The sequence below is a fragment of the Carcharhinus amblyrhynchos genome, unplaced genomic scaffold, assembly GCF_965287045.1.
Source record: "Carcharhinus amblyrhynchos unplaced genomic scaffold, sCarAmb.v2.hapA scaffold_42, whole genome shotgun sequence".
NCBI classification, from domain to species: domain Eukaryota; kingdom Metazoa; phylum Chordata; class Chondrichthyes; order Carcharhiniformes; family Carcharhinidae; genus Carcharhinus; species Carcharhinus amblyrhynchos.
In genome coordinates this window covers 3488777-3507585 of record NW_027649783.1, presented here as the reverse complement: position 1 = coordinate 3507585, position 18809 = coordinate 3488777, and the positions used below count along the sequence as shown (strand labels likewise).

Below are 18809 nucleotides of genomic sequence, written 5' to 3'. Positions count from 1 at the left end.
TATGCATGGAGCTAGAGTAAATGGGTGAAGTATTAAATGAGAACTTTGCGTCAGTGTTGACTGAAAGTGACGTGTATGATGATGAGTCTGGGGAAGGATGTGCAGGTGGTTTGAGTCATGTTGAAATCAAAACGGAGAAGGTATTGGTGCCCTTGAGAAATATTAAGGTCGACAAGATAGGTCTGATGGGATATACCCCAAATACTGAGAGAGACAAGGGAGGAAATTGTTGGAGCCTTGAGAGAAATCTTTGTATTCTGATTGGCTACAGGGGAGGTCCCAGATGATCGGAGAATCGCCTACGTTGTTCCTTGTTTAAAAAGGATAACACCAACAATCCAGGTAATTACAGGCCTGTGAACCTTACATCAATGTTCGGGGAATTATTGGAGAGGATTCTTCAAGACAGGATATTTTGCCACTTGGAAATAAGTGGACGGATGAGTGAGAAACAACATGGTTTTGTAAAGGGGAGGTCGTGTCTCACGAACATGATCGAGTGTTTCAAGGAAGTTATGAAGATGTTTGATGAGGGTCGGGCAGCGAATGTTGTCTACATGGGCTTCAGTAAGACCTGTGACAAGGTCCCTCATGACAGACTGGTGCAGAAGGTGAAGTCGCATGGGATCAGAGGTGAACTGGCAAAGTGCATACAAAACTGGCTCAGTCAAAGAAGACAGAAGGTAGCAGTGGAAGGAATGCATTTCTGAATAGAGGGCTGTGACAAGTGGTGTTCCTCAGGGATCAGTGCTGGGGCCTTTGCTTTTTGTAATATATATAAATGATTTGGAGGAAAATATAACTGGTTTGATTAGTAAATTTGCAGACAACACAGAGCTTGGTGAATTTGCGGATAGCGATGAGGACCATCAGATGATGCAGCAGAATATAGATCAGTTGGAGGCTTGGGCAGAGAAGTGGCCGATGGAATTTAATCCGGACAAATGTATGTTAATTCAGATTAGAAATATACAGTAAATGACAGAACCTATAAGGGTATTGATAGCCAAACCAATCTGAGTGGACAGGTACAGAGGTCACAGAAATTGGCAACGCAGGTGGAGAAGGCAGTCAAGAAGGCAGACGGCATGCTTGCTTTCATCGGCCGGGACACTGAGTTTAAAAAATTGGCAAGACATTCTGTAGCTTTATCGAACCTTAGTGAGGCCGCACTTGGAATATAGTGTTCAGTTCTGGCCGCTACAGTACCAGAAGAATGTGGAAGCTTTCGAGGAGGATCAGAAAAGATTTACCAGGATGTTGCCTGGTAAGGAGGGCATTAGCTATGAGGAGAAGTTGGAGAAACTCGGTTTGCTGTCACTGGAACGACGGAGGTTGAGGGGCGACTTGCTAGAAGTCCACAAGATTGCGAGAGGCATGGACAGAATGGATAGTCAGAAGCCTTTTTCTCCCCTGGGTGAAAGAGTCAGTTTCTAGGAGGCAAAGGCTTAAGGTGCGAGGGACAAGGATTAAAGGAGATGTATGAGGCAGAGAGTGGTGGGTGCTTGGAACTCTTCGCCGCGGATGGAGTGGAAATGGATACGGTAGTGACTTTTGAAATGGGCATCTTGACAAATACATGAATAAGGTGGAAATAGAGGGATCTGGTCCTCGGAACGGAAGGAGGGTTTGGATAAGTCGGATAGCATGGTCGATGCAGGCTTGGAGGGCCGAAGGGCCTGCTTAATGTGCTGTAATTTTCTTTGTTCTTTGTTCACCCAGAGAACATCCACGTAAACATGGGGAAACATGGAGACTCCACACAGACACTGAGTCAAACCGGGAATCAAACCCGGGTCCCTGGTGCTGTGAGGCAGCAGCAGCTTCCTATCCACCCTGTCCATTTCTTATACACCTCAATCTGGTCTCCTCTCAACCTTCACTGCTCTAAATAAAATAACCTGATCCAATCCAGTCTCTCTTCATAGCTCAAATTCTCCATCCCAGTCTACGATCTGGTCCCTGGGAAATGGACACTGCACCCTCCCCAGTGCAATCAAATCCTTACTGTAGTGATTTGACCGGAACTGCACACTGTCCTCCAGCGGTGGCCTCACCAAAATGTTGTCCAGCTCGAACTGAACCTTCCTGCTCTTACAATCATGCATTAATATTCTATTCCTCACGCTGCATGAATCTTCACAACTCACAGACTCAAAGGGATTTCCAATATTGGAAAACATTGGGGGTTTCCTTTGTATTTTCGGGGATCTGGGAATCAGTGGATCATCCAAAAATAGAACTGAAAAATATGAAATCACAGCACTTATTGACAATGTGCTAATATCAGGGTAATATTCGACGTGATGACTACGTGGCGTCGCCACATCAAAGGTGAGCCAAAATGCTGATGAATTGAACGAACGTTGATCTCAGGTCACGAAAAGTGTCGGTACAAATGTAAAGATTTGCGTTTTTGTAAGTTTCATTCCTTGACAGTCATTTTCGTTTCTGTTTTCAAAGTTAGAGAACAACACAAGTACAATTTGACATCATAAAATTGTGATAAACTCCCCGTCGGGGAATTGAATCCCGGTCGCCCGCGTGACAGGTGGGGATACTAACCACTATACTAACGAGGAATTGTTTTTGGAGGTGACCGTACGCATTGTACACTTGCCACTTCCACTTCCGGAACGACAACTCAGTTCTGATGAGATCAGTTATTTTCCCCAATGCGGAGAACCATTTAATGCAGCAAACAGCGGCTTTAACTAACTCATTAAGACTTTTGGATTAGCAGGAAAGAGAATGAGATGGATGCATGAAGAAAAAACATAAATCAGGTGGAGACAGAAAGGTGCGTTTGCCTTTCATATCAAACCGCATGTTCTTTTTAATTTTGGAGGAAAGACGGGGTGTCTTGAAGTCTGAACATGCTGGACAATCTCAGCTGGTCTCTCTCCACAGATGATGTCAGAACTGCTGAGTTTTTCCAGCATTCCCATTTGTTGTTTCAGATTCCAGCATTGGCAGGATTTTACTTTTATTTTGTCTTGAAATGTGTTTTTTTTTCCAAACCGCTGGAAGTTTCAAAGTGTTTTACAACTGAGATGTTTTTCTTTAATTATATTGTATTTTTATTGCCCGAGGTACAGGTGCAGATTGAGCAAAAACATTAAGTGTTTTATAATATAGTATTTATCATAGTTTGGAGATTTGTTGTTTCGGGAACAATCAACTTTATCTAGATACAAAATCCAAATAATGAGGAGTAAGACTCATTTGAGCCTGACGTGATTTGAACACGCAACCTTCTGATCTGGAGTCAGACGCCGTATCGTTGCGCCACAAGCTCACACTTCTTACGGCTTTTTAAATCCGGGTTATGTTCGGTGAATTCAAAGCTCACACTGGAATTGCCTCCCTCTACTTTCTCGGGATTTAAAACGAATGGAAGAGTAACAGCGAAGCAAAATTAACGAGAAAGTAGAAACACAATATTATCCTACAGGAAAAATGTCTTCTTTGTTCAAGGCGTCATTAGGATGGTTGGTGTTGTATGAGGTGGTGGCCGAGTGTTTAGGACGGTGGATTGCTAATCCATTGCGCTCTGCACGCGTGGGTTCGAATCCCGTCTTCGTTGATAATGTGTCTTGTGTGACCTCAATCCGCGAATGTTGCCTGGGTCGGGTTGCTGTTAGTGCAGGCTCGATGGGCCGAATATCTCCCTTCTGCTGTGTGGGGATTCTATGATTTTCCGGGCGGCAGTTTCACTCCTCTGAAAGTATTGATACACCAGTTCTTTATCTAAAAAGCCGACTCCAATGAGTTCCGAACCACAACCTTTGAATATCTCACCAGACAATGATGAGAAGTCCAACATGTCATTCTTTGCGCCGCAGAGCCGCAGCTGCAGCATTTATTCCCCATTCCTACATGGGAATTTCTGACGTCGCGGAACAGACAGTTCAAAAGTTGAGCAATTGGGCAGTGATTACTTTTCAAAAAGACTTCATTGTCATTAACATATTTTGGGACGTCCTGTGGTTTTGAAAGAGCGACAGAAATTTCAGTAGAACTCCAATAGGACACAGACACTTTTTTATTCATTCATGGAGCCTGGGTGTCACTGGCTGGGCAGCATTTATTGCCCAAACCTCGCAGCCCGAGGGCAGCTGAGAGTCAACTACATTGCTGTGGATCTGGAGTCACATGTGGGCCAGACCGGGCAAGGACGGTAGGTTTTGTTCCCTAAAGGACATTAGTTTACCATATAAGTTTTTCCGATGATGGTGAGGAATTTCATGGTCAGCAGTAATTCTTGCGAATAGACATTTTTTATTGAATTCAAATTTCACCAGCTGCAATGGCAGGATTCGAGCCCCAGAGTATTAGCTGAGTTTCTGGATTAATATTCCAGCGATAATATCACAAAATCATCGCCTCCAAATTTCCCTCAAACCGACTGCTTTGATAGGTCAACTCCAAGAGCAGCTCAGAGTGAGCTGCATTGCTGTGTGTCGGGAGTCACATGTCGGTCAGACCATTTAAGAGTCCTTTCCCCATAGAACATTATCGAATCAATTTTATTTTACCACAATCGATTCAAGCTCACTCATCCAGATATTTTTATTCATTTCTAATTTCACCATCTGCAGTGGCAGGGGATGTATGTGTGTGTGTGTGTGTGTGTGGGTGGGTGTGTATGTGCAAATGTGTGTGCGCGCATGCGCGCGAGAGAGACTCATTCACCGTCAGCCGGTTTGTGAGTGTGGATACTCAGAGTCTATATCCCAGGGTCAAAAGGTCAATTACTCGGGGCATGAGTTGAATGTGAGAAAGTTTAAAAGTGATTAAGGGCAGGATTTTCACACAGAGAGTGGTGAATGCCTGGAAAACATCGCCGGAGGGGATGCTGGAAGCAGATTCTGTAACAACGTTCAAGAGGCATCTGGGTAGATACACGATTCGACAGAGAGTAGAGGGATATGGGCCACGTAGAGGCAAGAAAGTATTAGATTACAGAGGCAGCTGTGTTGGTACAGGTTTGGTGGGCCAAAGGGCCTATCCCTGTGCTGTACTGCTGTCTGTTATTTGTTCTTTTAGCATGTAAGAGACCAGGAATTCTCTCACACATAAAACATCTCCAGTGCCCACTTGTATGCAAATTCCAAGGAAGAAATGCCGAGTGTGATGAATATGTTCTTTTTGTCTGAGCGGCACGGGTTCTATCTCACAGCTCTCAGGAGCATTGGTCACTGTCTATGCGGAGTTTGCACATTTTCCCCGTGTTTGCCGGAGTTTCCTCCCGAATATCTGGTTTATTCCCACACTCCAAAAATATATAGTTTAGATGGATAGGACATGCTAAATTTCCCCTTCGCGTCCAAAGGCGTGTCGGCTAGATGGAAAAAAAAAGCATGTTAACTGGGCAGTGTCACGGAGATGAGGCACTGCAGGGTCTCACAAGGCGACACACGAGATGACATTTTCACATCACAGTGCCAGGAATCTGGGTTTAATACCTGCACTGTGTGACTGTCAGTGTGGAGTTCACACATGCTCCGTGCCTGTGTAGGGTACCTCTGGGTACCCCCGTTTCCTCCTCAGTCAAAGGAAGTGCCAGTTATGTGGATTGGCCTCGACATGCTGTCGCTTTGTGTTCCAAGATGTGTAGGTTAGATGGTTCAGCTGTCTTCAATGTGGGGGATTGAGGGGATAGGGTTGGCTAAAAGGGCATGTGTACGGCGTTCTATCAGAGATGCAGTGCAGGCTCGATGGTTTGAATTGTCTCCTCCGGCACCATAGGGATTCTATTCATTCCTTAGTCAGCTCCTTCCAAACTCACGACGATTGGAAACATGAAGGACAGGACCAGAAAATACATTGTGTCACCAAGGTCTAACAGTTACACTCAGAACCATTCCCCATCCTGACTTCGAATCGTATGGCCTTTCCCTCATTGTCAGTGTGCCAAATTCAAGGACAATGCTCCCTCGCAGTGTTGTGGATGTACCTACACCACAGCACTGCAATGTTTAATCAGCCACCTCCCCAACACCCTTTCAGGAGAAACGTGAGATGGGCAATAATTGCTTCTTTGGTCAACAAATCTCATATCACTTCAACAAATTTGAAAGATTTGTTTGTTGTGACCGTGTGACTCTTACACATTGTTCTAATATATGTAGGGTAAAAAAAACTGACAATCGTGAAGGAACAATGAAACACATGCGATATCTACCTCAAACAAGGAATTCTCCCATTCCTCCCGCCACGTGAATTACAGAAGTGGGGGAGGGGGGGGGGCGCGGGGGGGTGGGGGGGGGGCGGCGGTGCCGGGGGGGGGGGAGGGGGGGGACAACGAAAAGTACATTAACCTGGGGCGGGTTTCCCCGGTTTTGAGGCGAACCTGGTCGGAAAATCTTTCCCCAGACTCTGAAACAGAAATAAGATCTTCCAAATAGAAATGCTGGGCTTGCTATAGCAGCCAGAAACATGACCCATGTGGAACGGCTCGGAACAGCCTCACTTTCCCACACTGTGGTACCCTATGGGACGAGTTTTGCAACAGAGCTGGCACCAATCGATCATGTGTTGCGTGTGTGGAGGACACAGGAGGGATTCTGGTGTTCAGTCAACACCAGACTGACATTCTTTCCTCAGCTTGGCCAAGTTCTATTTCTAACACCGAACCTCAGGTACAGATTTGTTGTGCTGAAATATGCATGCCGCCCTATTTGTTGATACATATCACTCTGAGATCCTGTCGTTCTTTTTTGTGGATACGACAATGTTCTCACACTGATATTCACAATATTTGATAAACACAAAGCAATTGAAACTGCAAGCGGCTTGAAAAGCAAAGGGAAATGCATGAACACAAACTGAATCGACAGTTTTATCTTTATTCATTCATGAGATGTGAGCGTTGTTGACCAGAATTTATTAGAAGAACGATTAAATAACAAAGGAAATTACAACACAGAAACAGGCTCTTCGCGCTCCCCCTCCCCCCTCCAAGCCTGCACTGACCATATGGCCCATCTGAAATAAAACCCCCTACTATTTCAGGAACCATATCCGCCTATTCCCAATGTATTCATGTATTTCTCCAGACCCTCAATAAACGTCACTCTTGTATCCACTTGCACTATCTCCCCCCGGCAGCGAATTCGAGGCACCCATCACTCTCTGTGTCAAAAAAACGTGCCTCGTACATCTCTGTTAAATGTTACTCGTATACCTTAAACCCATGCTCCTTGTATTTGGCTCTTCCATCCTGGGAAAAAAAAGGCTTCTGACTATCCACTCTGTCCATGCCTCTCATAATCTTGTAGAATTCTATCAGATCACCCCTCATACTCCCTCGTTCCAGTGAGAATAGAACAAGCTTCTGCTACTTCTCCTCATAGTTAATTGCCTCCGTACCAGCCACCATCCTGATAAGTCTTTTCTTTACCCTCTCCAAAGCCTCTTCATCCTTCTGGTCCTGCGGTGAACATAATTGAACACTATATTCAAAGTGCGGCCCATTTAAGTGCTATAACTTTGCAACTTCACTTGCCAATGTTTAAACTCAATGTCCCGACTGATAAAAGCAAGTATTCCATTTCCCCTTAGACGGACTTCTCCACCTGCGATGCCACTTTCTGTGACCTGTGTACCTGTACACACAGATTCCTTTGTCCATCAATAATCTTAAGGGTTCAGCCATTTGCAGCACATTTTTCTTTTGTATTAGACCTTCCAAAATGCATTACCTCACATTTGTCCATCTGCCATCTCTCCGCTCAACTCTCCAACCGATCTATGTCCTGCTCTATCCTCCAGCTGTCCTCATCATAATCCGCAATTCCACCAACTTTGTCCATCACTAGTTGTCCACTTTTCCCTCTCTGAAAGTACTTGCTACCATCCAGCTCTCCCCCCAATCCCTGTAACCCCACAGATTTAACATAGCCAATGTACCCAACCTGCACAACCTTGGACTGTGGGAGGGAACCAGGACATCGGGAGGAAAACCAGGAAGACATGTTAAGAATGTGCAAACTCCAGGCAAACAGTAACCCAATGCAGAATCAAACCCGAGTTCCAGGTGTTATGAGTCAACACTGCAAATCTGTACAGCAGCTAGTTTAACTGATACGGATCATTACTATTTTAAATTGTATTATCTCGGAGAGTTTGATTATATGTGTCATGACCATTTGAAATGATCAACAATATTGTATTTTAAAGTTGCATGAAATGTGTTTATCCACCGCAGCCATTTGCAACGATGTTCAGAATGAGCTTTTCTAAGTGATATATATTGAGACTGCATTAACTGTTATCCACGCTTTTAGCTTCAATGGTTACATTATGATGACTGAAAGAGTTATTTTCTGCATCAGTTTGAAGTGACATTCACAGTGACTTTGTTAACTGTCAGTGATAAAAGGAAACAAGTTGTGACAACTATAAGACATGTGTATTGTGACTATAACACATAGGGAGACAAGATGAAGGTTATGTTTTAGCCCTCATGGAGGCAAAAATATGTCAGTTCAACTTTTGCTTCATCGCATATCCCAGTCAGGAACACAGCAGTGCTATATTGCCTCAGTGGCAGATCCCAGGAATAAAGAGAATGATTCCAAACAGCCTGAAACACCTCATCCTTGGACAAAATGCCTGTCCTGCTCTCGTGTCACAGAGACATTTTGCAGCCGACAATTGCACGGTTTGTGAAGGGCAAAATTGTGGAAAGGGAAGACCAAACCGACTGTGTTTGTAGCTTTGACCCCAAGAGGAGCAGATTAATTTCTTGTTACCGCATCATTTTGCACCACTGACGTAGGAACTTAGAACAATAGAAAATAGACACAGGAATAGGACAATCGGCACTTTGAGCCTGCTCGCCACTCACATTGATCAGAGCTGATCATCAAAAGCACATTGTTGATCCTGTCTTCTCCTATATCCCATCATCCCTTGAAACCCAAGAGCTATTTTCGTCTTGAACTCACACATTGTTTACGCCTCAGTTACTTTCTGTGGTAGTGAATTCCACAGATTCACCAATCTCTGGCTGCACTGATTTCTCCTCACCTCAGTCCTGACGAGCAGAAAATCCCACTGCAGCTTAAGGACAAATACCAGAAGAAAAATGATTGTCTCCACTATGACGGTATCACCAATCCCATGGGAAGGAGATTTACACCACCCCATTTTTGATATCAACTCCATGAAATATCAACCAGTCTGCAATGTGTGTATCATAGATGCCAAATGAGGGCTGCTCAGTCAGAAAATAAAACGGGATATATCTTAGTCTCCAGAAATTATTTAGTTCACCTGATCATTTAATATACTTACGAATTGCAGTAAAGGGATATGTCACAAAAATGTACAACTGATCTCTAAACTTTGATTGAGTCACGGCATAAATGCCAGTATTTGTGCAGCAACTCAGGACCTGGAGCATGAATCCTATTTCCTGCACAAACTTGTGCAGAAACAGAGATCTATACCCCAACCATTGGATTCTGTACCATATCGAATACACCATTATAAGGCCCCATAACATGATGAAATTTGCTGAGATAACAAAAAGCAAAATCATGGATTTTCTTCTGTTCTCAATCTCTGAGTCTCTTGGACTCTCACCACTGTGATCCCGAAGCCTGCGTCGGGCTCTGCTGGCCATGACAATGTGTCTTACAGTGATAGCATTGAGCAGCAGAATCAGAACGAATGGGATACATGGATTTAAAACATAGTGAAGGGACTCGATTGTTACCCAGAACTGAGATGGCAAAACCGCTATTGCCACAGCACAAAACCAGGGACTGTGGTCTAGTAAGTACCAACCTGTCAACATAAAGTACCAGAAAATGTTACATAAGCAGCTCAGCAGAACCACTGTTCCCAGAATGATAACTGCTGTTTTCTCTGTACAATATTTATTGTTCCACCTCTGGCAGCAAATGGCTGCAAATCTATCAAAGGTGAAAGCGACAGTGAACCAGACAGAACAATCTGTGACTGCATAAAGCAGAACACTGTGGATATTACACACCGGGATGTCATACATGAATCTAAAATTATCACGATATACTATCGGAATATGCCTAAATATTAGGTCTATGATAACGACCAGTAGATCTGCTGCTGCCATTGCCACCAGATAGAGAGTGACACAGTTGGACAAACCACATTTCCGCCGAGATAGAATGATTATCGTCACTAAGTTGGCTGCAAATGAGAATAATAAATAAAATAATACTTTAGATTGCTAAAAAAAAAGTTTTTTTTTAAGTTTTTTTTCTGAAGAACAATCTTGCTTTTTATTCCATTGTGTATTGATTGCAGCTCCCCATCATTCCAAAGTTATTTTATTCTTTGTTTAGGGATGTGGGGGTCGCTGCCTGGGTCATATTTATCCCGTCTCTAAATACCCTTCACTTCAGAGTCAAGCACATTAATGTGGTCGAAATTCACATGTAAGCCAGACAGGGAAAAGGACATGTATGAACCAGGCACATCTGTAGAACAACCAAAAATGGTTCTTTTGTCACCACTAGATTGTTAACTACAGATTTTCAATGAATCCACATTTCACTTGATACCATGGTGGGATTTGAACACAGGTCCCCAGATCATTATGCTGGGTGTTGGGATTATGAGCCCACTGGCAGGACCACTGTGCCACCACCTCGCGAAAGTGATATTGGTTTCTCCTGGGTCATCACCATAGATCACTATTAGTGATACTCACTCGATCGATGTGAAAGATTCAGATCAAATTGCTGATCTTGATCATTATACAGGGAGTCTCGATAATATCAGGTAGAACTGAATCACTACGCAGCGAAGTTTTGTTCTGATGTATGTCAGTCCCAGCTGAAGGTGTCAAGAGCAAACAACACACAGCACGGGAAATAGGCCCTTCGGCCCAACGAGCCCGCGCCGCCATTTTTAACATATGACTGTTAAATGAAATGCATTCAATGAATGTTCCATTTCTCCTTTTGAAAATGTATGGAACATGTGTTTTGTTTCTATCTTTACAATCTTATCCTCAGACAGAAATACATTGTTAACATCTACATTCACTCTGTATAATTTATGACCAGTGGAAAACAATGCATGATAAAACGGAGGAAATAAGAAGAAAGATTACGTTACAACTAGGATATTCTGAACAATTTCATCAGTTGGGGCATTCAGTCATGATGACTGAACTTTGCTAATATGTCAAGTCGGTGGCCCTTTGTACGAAGCAATAAATAATTTGGGTGTCACAGACCTTCAAAGGGAATGGATAAGAAGGGAAGTAAAATGAAATACGAAGCCCTTCAAGACTGTTTGAGAAAAAGTGATGAGCAGGCGGATTGTGGGATATATAAGGAGAAGACATGAATGTTTAAGATCAGTAAGCATATGGGTGCATGGAACACATTCGTGTTAACTAAGATATGACAGCCGAGTTTTGCATTAGTTCTTCTTAATCGAGACTTTGAACAGATTGACTGGTTGTGGAAATAGTGGAATGCAGGAGTTTAGATTGAACAACGGCTCAGGAAAGGTTTTATTCAGGAGCTGGACATCTAAGATGTGAGCTGGATTTTATAACATAACAAATGGTAGATTGGGATGTGCAAAATGAGCTATAATGTAACAAAGGGCAGAAAGAAATGCCAAGCATTTAGAAATATGTAAAAAAAACAACTGCAAGGACATTCGGTGCGGATATCAAAATTGTTTCAAATCCGTGCAGCGTTTCAATAAGGTAGGAAAGAATAGAGAAGAGGTCTACACTCTCCGAATGATCGCTATGAAATGTAAAGAGGGTTAAATTAATGGGCAGCGAGCCCTGGCGAAAGGAACCGTCCACCTTTTACATGTATTTACTCGGTGAAAATATAGTGCAGGTGCATTCACATATTCTATTTTATACATTTCCATGATTCCATGAAGATCATGAAGAGAGAGACCCGAGAAGTCAGAGGCACAAATAATAAGAGGGTTGGGGAGAAGGAATGGGATAGAGACAGAGGGAGTGAGAGATTTAGGGGTAGCGAGAGAGAGGGGGTTGTGGGAGTGCCGAGGAAGATATGGAGAGGGGCGGAAAAAGTGCTAGAGAGAGGGATGTGAGGAAATCTGGGGAAAAATGAAAGAATGCATGGAAAAGTTGAGAAATAAACGAAAATATACAAGTGAATTTACAAATAAAACGGGCATTAATAATGAATCATAGAAACATAGAGTCCATATAGCCCAGTAGGAGGCCATTTGGTCCCTTTCGACGACACTAACTCTCTGAAAGACCATTCCACCCAGGCCTTTCCCTCCAGTCCTTACCCAGAGTCCCACAATTTATTCTGGCGCACCCTCCTAACCTAGGCATCTTTGTATATCAAAGATTAACATGACATGGCCAGACAATCAAAACTGCAAATCTTTGGAGTTTGGCGGGAAACTGGAGCCCCCGGGCACGGGACAAAGTGAAAAGTCCATCCAGACAGTCACCAAGGCTGGAATCAAAGACGGTCCCTGGCGCTGTGAGGCACTGTGACACAAGTACTTTAAGGGGAGTCGGTGTGCTGGGCTCTGAGAAATGAGCAGGGAATGTGTCAAAATGGAAATGAAGGAGAGTAATCACTGATAGGAATTTCAGAATCGAACAGAGTTTGATCGGGTGACAATGTGCGTCATTAAGCGGCAGCCTGACAGTTACATGGAATGCATTTGAGTTAAAATATGACAGCCGAGTTTCGAATTAGTTCCATTTAATGGGCTCGTACAACAGATAGACTGAACAGGGAAATGGTGGAATGTAGGAGTTTAGATTCAGCAAAGGCACAGAAATGGGTTTATTCAGGAGCTGGACTATCTAAGATGCGGGTTGGATTTTATTCTTAAAGCAGCATTACACAGAATTGCTAACACAGACAATATTGACTCAGAACATAGATCACCTTCAAATAAACCGTCTGAAGTTTGGATAGATCTCATGCAACCTCATTCATTGAGCAGAGAGGGAAAAGACAATGTGTGTAAAGAATTGAGTTTCTGATGCAGATTGAAGTGAATGTTTTCCCTTACCAATATTTAGATAACAGGAATATGATTAGAGAACATATTTTGCATGAATTTTATTTGCCAGAGAAATTGAAACAGACGAGAGAGTAACGGCAGAGTGACAGTCTAACAACATTTTCAACATTATTTTCCTGACGTAAAGACTTACCAGGGACACCAATAATGGCCAAAATCGGGTAATAAATGTACTGCATGATCAGCAATGCCCAGTAGATTCGTGACGGTAATGTCAATACATAAGAATATGTATTCAGGTAGTTTATCTCCGACGAAAAACTCTTGCCAATAGTTGTGACATTCCGATCTAAGAGTCGCATATTCTGAGCAATTGTTATGGAATTCCAATCTTCTATTCCTAGATTCCCATCCAGTGTTGTAAGGTACAATATGCTGCTCCGAGATTCTAATCTACCGTATCTGAGATTTTCTGTCTCTCTGGAACCACTAACTCTTTTAAGTGCCGATGATGAATGCTTCCATTGGCACGTTACGATAGAATGGTCCTATTAATAGAACAGGTAAAATCTCCAGTGATACAATTAATGTCCGTGGAAACTCATATTGGTTACAGTGACTGAACAAACAGGTTCTAATTAGTCCCATCAGTGCCGCAGGTTTGCACGAAGCTAATGTGTGTAATGTAATGAGACACATGAGTATTACAGAGGGACACTAAGGTGCAAAATAGCACAGTGAATGGCCAGCATACATAGCTGCAGGCATTGCTGACGTCGCAAATTCTTTGCCCCTGTAATCGATATTCTCGGGGCACACGTTAAAAATTCATCACGGGGAATTGTGAGACTTGAAATAAATTAAGTGATCGCCCATCAAAGGCATAAGAGAAGGACTATTCTCCACTACCTGGTCGAGCGAACATGTGACAGAATATCAAAAGCAGTGATGTTGAGTAATAATTGACCTTACAATTCACTTGATACATCACATCGCTACAAACTCAAAAATAATAAATTTCCATCGAGCACCAGGATTGATCCGCGGCACCTTCAGCTCCAGTGATGAACTCCGCCCCTATGCACACCGCAAATCCTTCGTCCCTTCTTCATTTACATCAGAATTATGGATTCTGGCCCCCAGAATTCCCCAGAAATAACGCAAGCATTGGTCGTCATCTTCCTATATTCCAATGGACTCTGGAACTTTCTACACATATTGGATGGTAACCAATCTAACCCCACTAGTTATCCTCTCAGAGAGATGTAGACAGAAAACGGAGAATCATGGACCAGTGAGCCAGGCGGGGAAACTCAATAATTTTATAGCAGACCACATGGTAAACAGTGGTAGGACCAGCCAGGGTCAGCATGGGTTTATAAAAGGAAAATTAACTTGATAAATCAAACAGAGTTCTTCGATGAGAAGATTCATAGAGTTGATGACGGGGAGCCAATAGATGAGGTATACGTGCACTTTTTGAAGATTTTCAACAAGGTCCAGATATGGCAGATAAGTGTACAAAATCATAATGCATCGGACTGGGGGCACTGCATTGAAATGTATAGAAAACTGAGTGTCACACAGGAAATAAAGCATTGCTGTAAATTGGCCTTTAGCCCAGATACAGCCAATGTGAATCTGTCAGAGCAGATATCGGTGCTAGCAGCCCAACTGTTCAGATTATACATGTAAGATTTAGGTTAGGGAAATAAATATATCTGCACATTTGCAAATGTCAAAAAATTGGATGAGACAATGAGATGTAAGTGGTTTGCAGAGATGTCTCACTGTGTTTTGGACAAGTTATGTGAGTGAGTAAGTGAAGGGCAGATACAGTGTAATGTGGATGGATGTGAGATTATCCACTTTGCAGCAAAAACTGGAAGTCAGAGTGTTATCTGAATGACAACAGGATAAGAGAAAATGTCCAACAATGTGTCCTTTCACACAAGTGGCTGAGAGTAAGCATGCAGCTGCAGCAGGCGGTGAAGAAAGTAAATGCTTTATTTTCCTTCGTAGTGAGATGTTTAGAGTGCCAGAGCAATGATGTCATGCTGCAATTTTACAGGACCTTCGTGGCACAACACCTGGAATATTGTGTGAACTTGTGGTCTCCTGATTAGACGAAGGATAGTTTGACATGGAAGGAGTAGAACAAGTATGACCCCAGAGATCTCTGGATGAAGAGTAATTCCAACAGTTGGGATTATATTCGCTGGAGTTTTGAAACATGAGCAGGATATCATGGAAAACTCTCAAGTTCTCACAGGACTAGCGAGGTGCTGTCGGAAGAATATTTCTGATGGTAGTGAAGTCCAGACAAGGGCTACAGCCTACGGACACAGGGTACACCTTAAACCACTGAGGTGTTGCGAGATGTCTTCACCCAGAGAACGATTGGTCAACGGAATTCTGTACCACAGGAAGCAGTTCAAGCCAAAACATTGTATGATTCCAATAATTAATTATTGAAATCGCTTGAGGATAAAGGAAGCTAAAGTCATTGGCTGCGAGTGGCGCCAGGTTCCTGAGCTGAACGATCGGTCATTATCATAATTCTGCCCCGTTAGGGCAGAATGGCTGACTCCAGCTTCTATTCCTCCTCAAAGGACAGCTCGCTTAGTAAACCACAATGTGGAGTTCAATAACTAGTGGTGTCCCGCGGGGAAGTTTGTGGATAATACTAAGATTGACGGAGTTACGGATAGTGATGAAGATTGTCAGAGAATACAGCAGAATATAGATCGGCTGGAAAAATGGGCAGAGAAATGACAGATGGAACTTAATCCGTCCAAAAGCGAGCTGATGCGTTTTGTAGCTCCAACTTAGATGGGAGCTGTAAAATAAATGGCAGAACAATCATTAGCATAGGCACACTGAGATCTGGGCGCACAGGTCCACAGATCTTGAAAAGTGGCAGTTCAGGTGGAACAGCATTGTCTGTCATCTGAGGCGTGGTGATCCTGAGGCTAAACCACCACCAATAATCTCTCCCCATTGAGGGGGAAAGCAACTTCTGGTCAGTTGTGACTCCGGCAATTTTACCTTTATATCTGTTTCACGTTCTTTGATTTGACTTATTATTACACCACGTATTCGTGTACAGTGAAAACTAATGTTTCTTGCATATTATACAGGCAGAAATACCATACATAGATAAGGAAAGGAGAGAGCGCACAATCTAATGTTACAGGTAAAGCAACCTGTAGAGAAAGACCAAATTATTACGAGGTAAATCCAGTCTGAATTTTGTTAGCACCAGGGAAGAAGCTGTTCTTTAGTTGGTTAGCGCTTTCCTCAAAATTTTTGTAACTTTTATTTTGACGGAAGCCGATGGAAGAGATTGTGTCCAGTGTGTTTCACTGCCTGATTAAACTGGCTGCTTCTCCAAGGCAGCGGGAAGTGTCAATGGATGGGAGGCTGGTTTGTGTGATGGACTGGCTTCTTTCACGACACTTTGTAGTTTTCTTTTGCGATCTTGGACAGAGCAGGAGCCATGGCAAGCTCTGATATCACCAGAAGGAATGTTTTCTCTGCTGCATCAGTCTCTCTGCAGACTGTTTTCCATTATCTGTTGCTTTATGGGGATTGGTGTCTTTCTGATTCTAAAGCTAAACTGTGTCTGTACAAGTGATTTGTTCTGACTGCCAGCTTCCGGAACTGAAATATCGTTTCTAAATTAATTCTGTATCTCTCAACCTTTGGTACAGCAACGAAATTGTGTACCCCCTCATTCTGAATCACCCATTTAATTTGTTTATTCATTCCTGCGATGTGGGTGTCGCTGGCTGGGCCCGCAATTATTGCCCATCTCAAACTGGCGTTTGACTGAGCGGCTTGATAGGTCACCTCAGAGGGCAGCTTAGAGTCACCAAAGTTGCTGTGTGTCGGGGCCCCATGTAGGTCCAGACCAGGCAAAAAATCGTTTCTTAAAGGACATTAGTGAACCGGTTGTATTGGTTTATGACAATCGATTCATTGTCGTCAGACTTTTAATTCCAGATTTTGTTTTATCGAAGTCAAATTTGACCATTTGCCGTGGCGATTGTGGTTTGTCTGTGTGTGTGTGTGTGTGTGTGTGTGTGTGTGTGTGTGTGTGTGTGTGTGTGTGTGTGTGTGTGAGAGAGAGAGAGAGATAGAGAGAGAGAGAGAGAGATGGAGAGAGGTTCTCACGTAACCCGTCTGTTTCTGAGTGTGGACTAACCTTTCACATTCCCTCACAAACACTGTGATCCCATTGCTTTTTTCGAGATCCTAGAAGCAGTGGGATCCCTGAGACCTTGGTGTGCGGGTGGAGGGTGGGGTGAGGTTTGAAGGCAATGTCACAGGCTGCTGAGTGTGAAACAGCTGATTTTAAAGCATGTGTGTAGGAAAGTGAAAAGTGACACTGTCTGTCTGAAGGTCACAGAAAAGCTGTGTCTGGAGCTGGGCCCGAGAGACAAGTTTTGTGTTGTCAGTAAATGAACTCCTGTAATGAAGACACAAAATCAGAAAGAGGAAATACTGGAAATATTCAGCAGCTCCGAAAGCAGCTGTGGAGAGATATTCCTGTGGCCAGGATGTAACTCTCCAATTGGATACTTCACATTGCTCAGATCTGACACTCTCAACACCTTCCTGTAAGGAACAGGAAGGGCGGGAATTGGGTCTTTGTTGATTTGAGCAAACAGAGCAATGCAGCAATGAGAAGCTCCTCACCCCCCGGCGGCTTGGGGAAGGATGGGACTCAGATACAGGCCTCTGGCTGGGGTTGGAAAATGGAAAAACACATCGAGTGAACATGTAATAACAACAAAGATGGAATTCAAATCGATTGTGCAGAGATTTTCCACTTTAGCTAAGGTAGTCAGGACGGCCGAGCGGCCTAAGGCGCTGTGTTCAGAACGTAGTCTGCTCTAAAGGAATGGATTCAAATCCAAACTCTAACGCTTTTTTTAATCCTTTGTGAGGCACCATCCAAACCTAAGAAATCTCTCAGCACAAGTGCAGCAGAAACAACAACGGCCACCGGTAAGTTCCACTCCGAGACACATCATCCTGACTTGGAAACATACCGCCGTGCCCATGGCTGGCTCACAATCCTGGAACTCACTCCCGGAAAATAGTTTATGTGCACGTCCAACACATGGACCGGAGTGGCTCCAGGATGAATTCAACTCCAATTTCTCAAAGAGAATTAATTTGAACAATGAATGATTCCCGGGCCAGACACACACACACCCCGTATGAATGAAGCGTTCAAAAAAAATCACCTCGTCCCACAGGAGGAGCAATCTGCCTTCAGAGCAGAAAGATATGTGTGTTTCTGTGTGTGTGTGTGTGTGTGTGTGTGTGTGTGTGTGTCTGTGCGTGTGTGTGTGTGTGTGTGTGTGAATCACACCCCGAACACGGCTACTTTTATACCAGATGTGAGTCTGAAAACAGTGACTGGGACAAGCTTACGATAAACCGTTCAATTTTTAGTGGAAGAGCTTCACTGAGTGATGTGGGTGATTCCCTCTGATGTTCTCGCTTTTGTTAATTCGTAAGGAGCAGTTCCCCTGAGTCCCTGGTGAGCGGGTGTCGGGGAAAGGCGGATTTGGAAGGTTTACAGGAAAATCGGTGCTGTCTCGATGGTCCACTGTGGGTTTCAATTATTTTTCTTTCATTTATCTATCCTAGATGTGGAGATGTCGGTGTTGGACTGGGGTAAATACTGCGGAGATCGGTCCTATGTGCGATTCTCTGTCAGAATCGGTACGAGCTCGATGGGCAGAAGGTCTCTTTCAGCAGTCTGGGGATTGTGTGGTTCTAAGGCCATTTGACTGTGTTCGAAATTC

The 18809-nt window shown here is 43.5% G+C and overlaps 1 protein-coding gene across 1 annotated transcript in view; it reads right to left on the bottom strand.

Annotated features, from left to right (window-relative positions):
• Positions 1-9286: 9286 nt before the first annotated feature.
• Positions 9287-18809, bottom strand: part of LOC145335841 (putative G-protein coupled receptor 139) — a 47110-nt gene continuing 37587 nt past the window's right edge. The window contains exons 3-4 of the mRNA XM_080181567.1: positions 13181-13387; positions 9287-10182 (exon numbers count right to left, since the gene is read on the bottom strand). Of these exons, the coding sequence (XP_080037693.1) occupies positions 9287-10182; positions 13181-13387 (1103 nt within the window). The remainder of the gene's footprint in view (positions 10183-13180; positions 13388-18809) is intronic.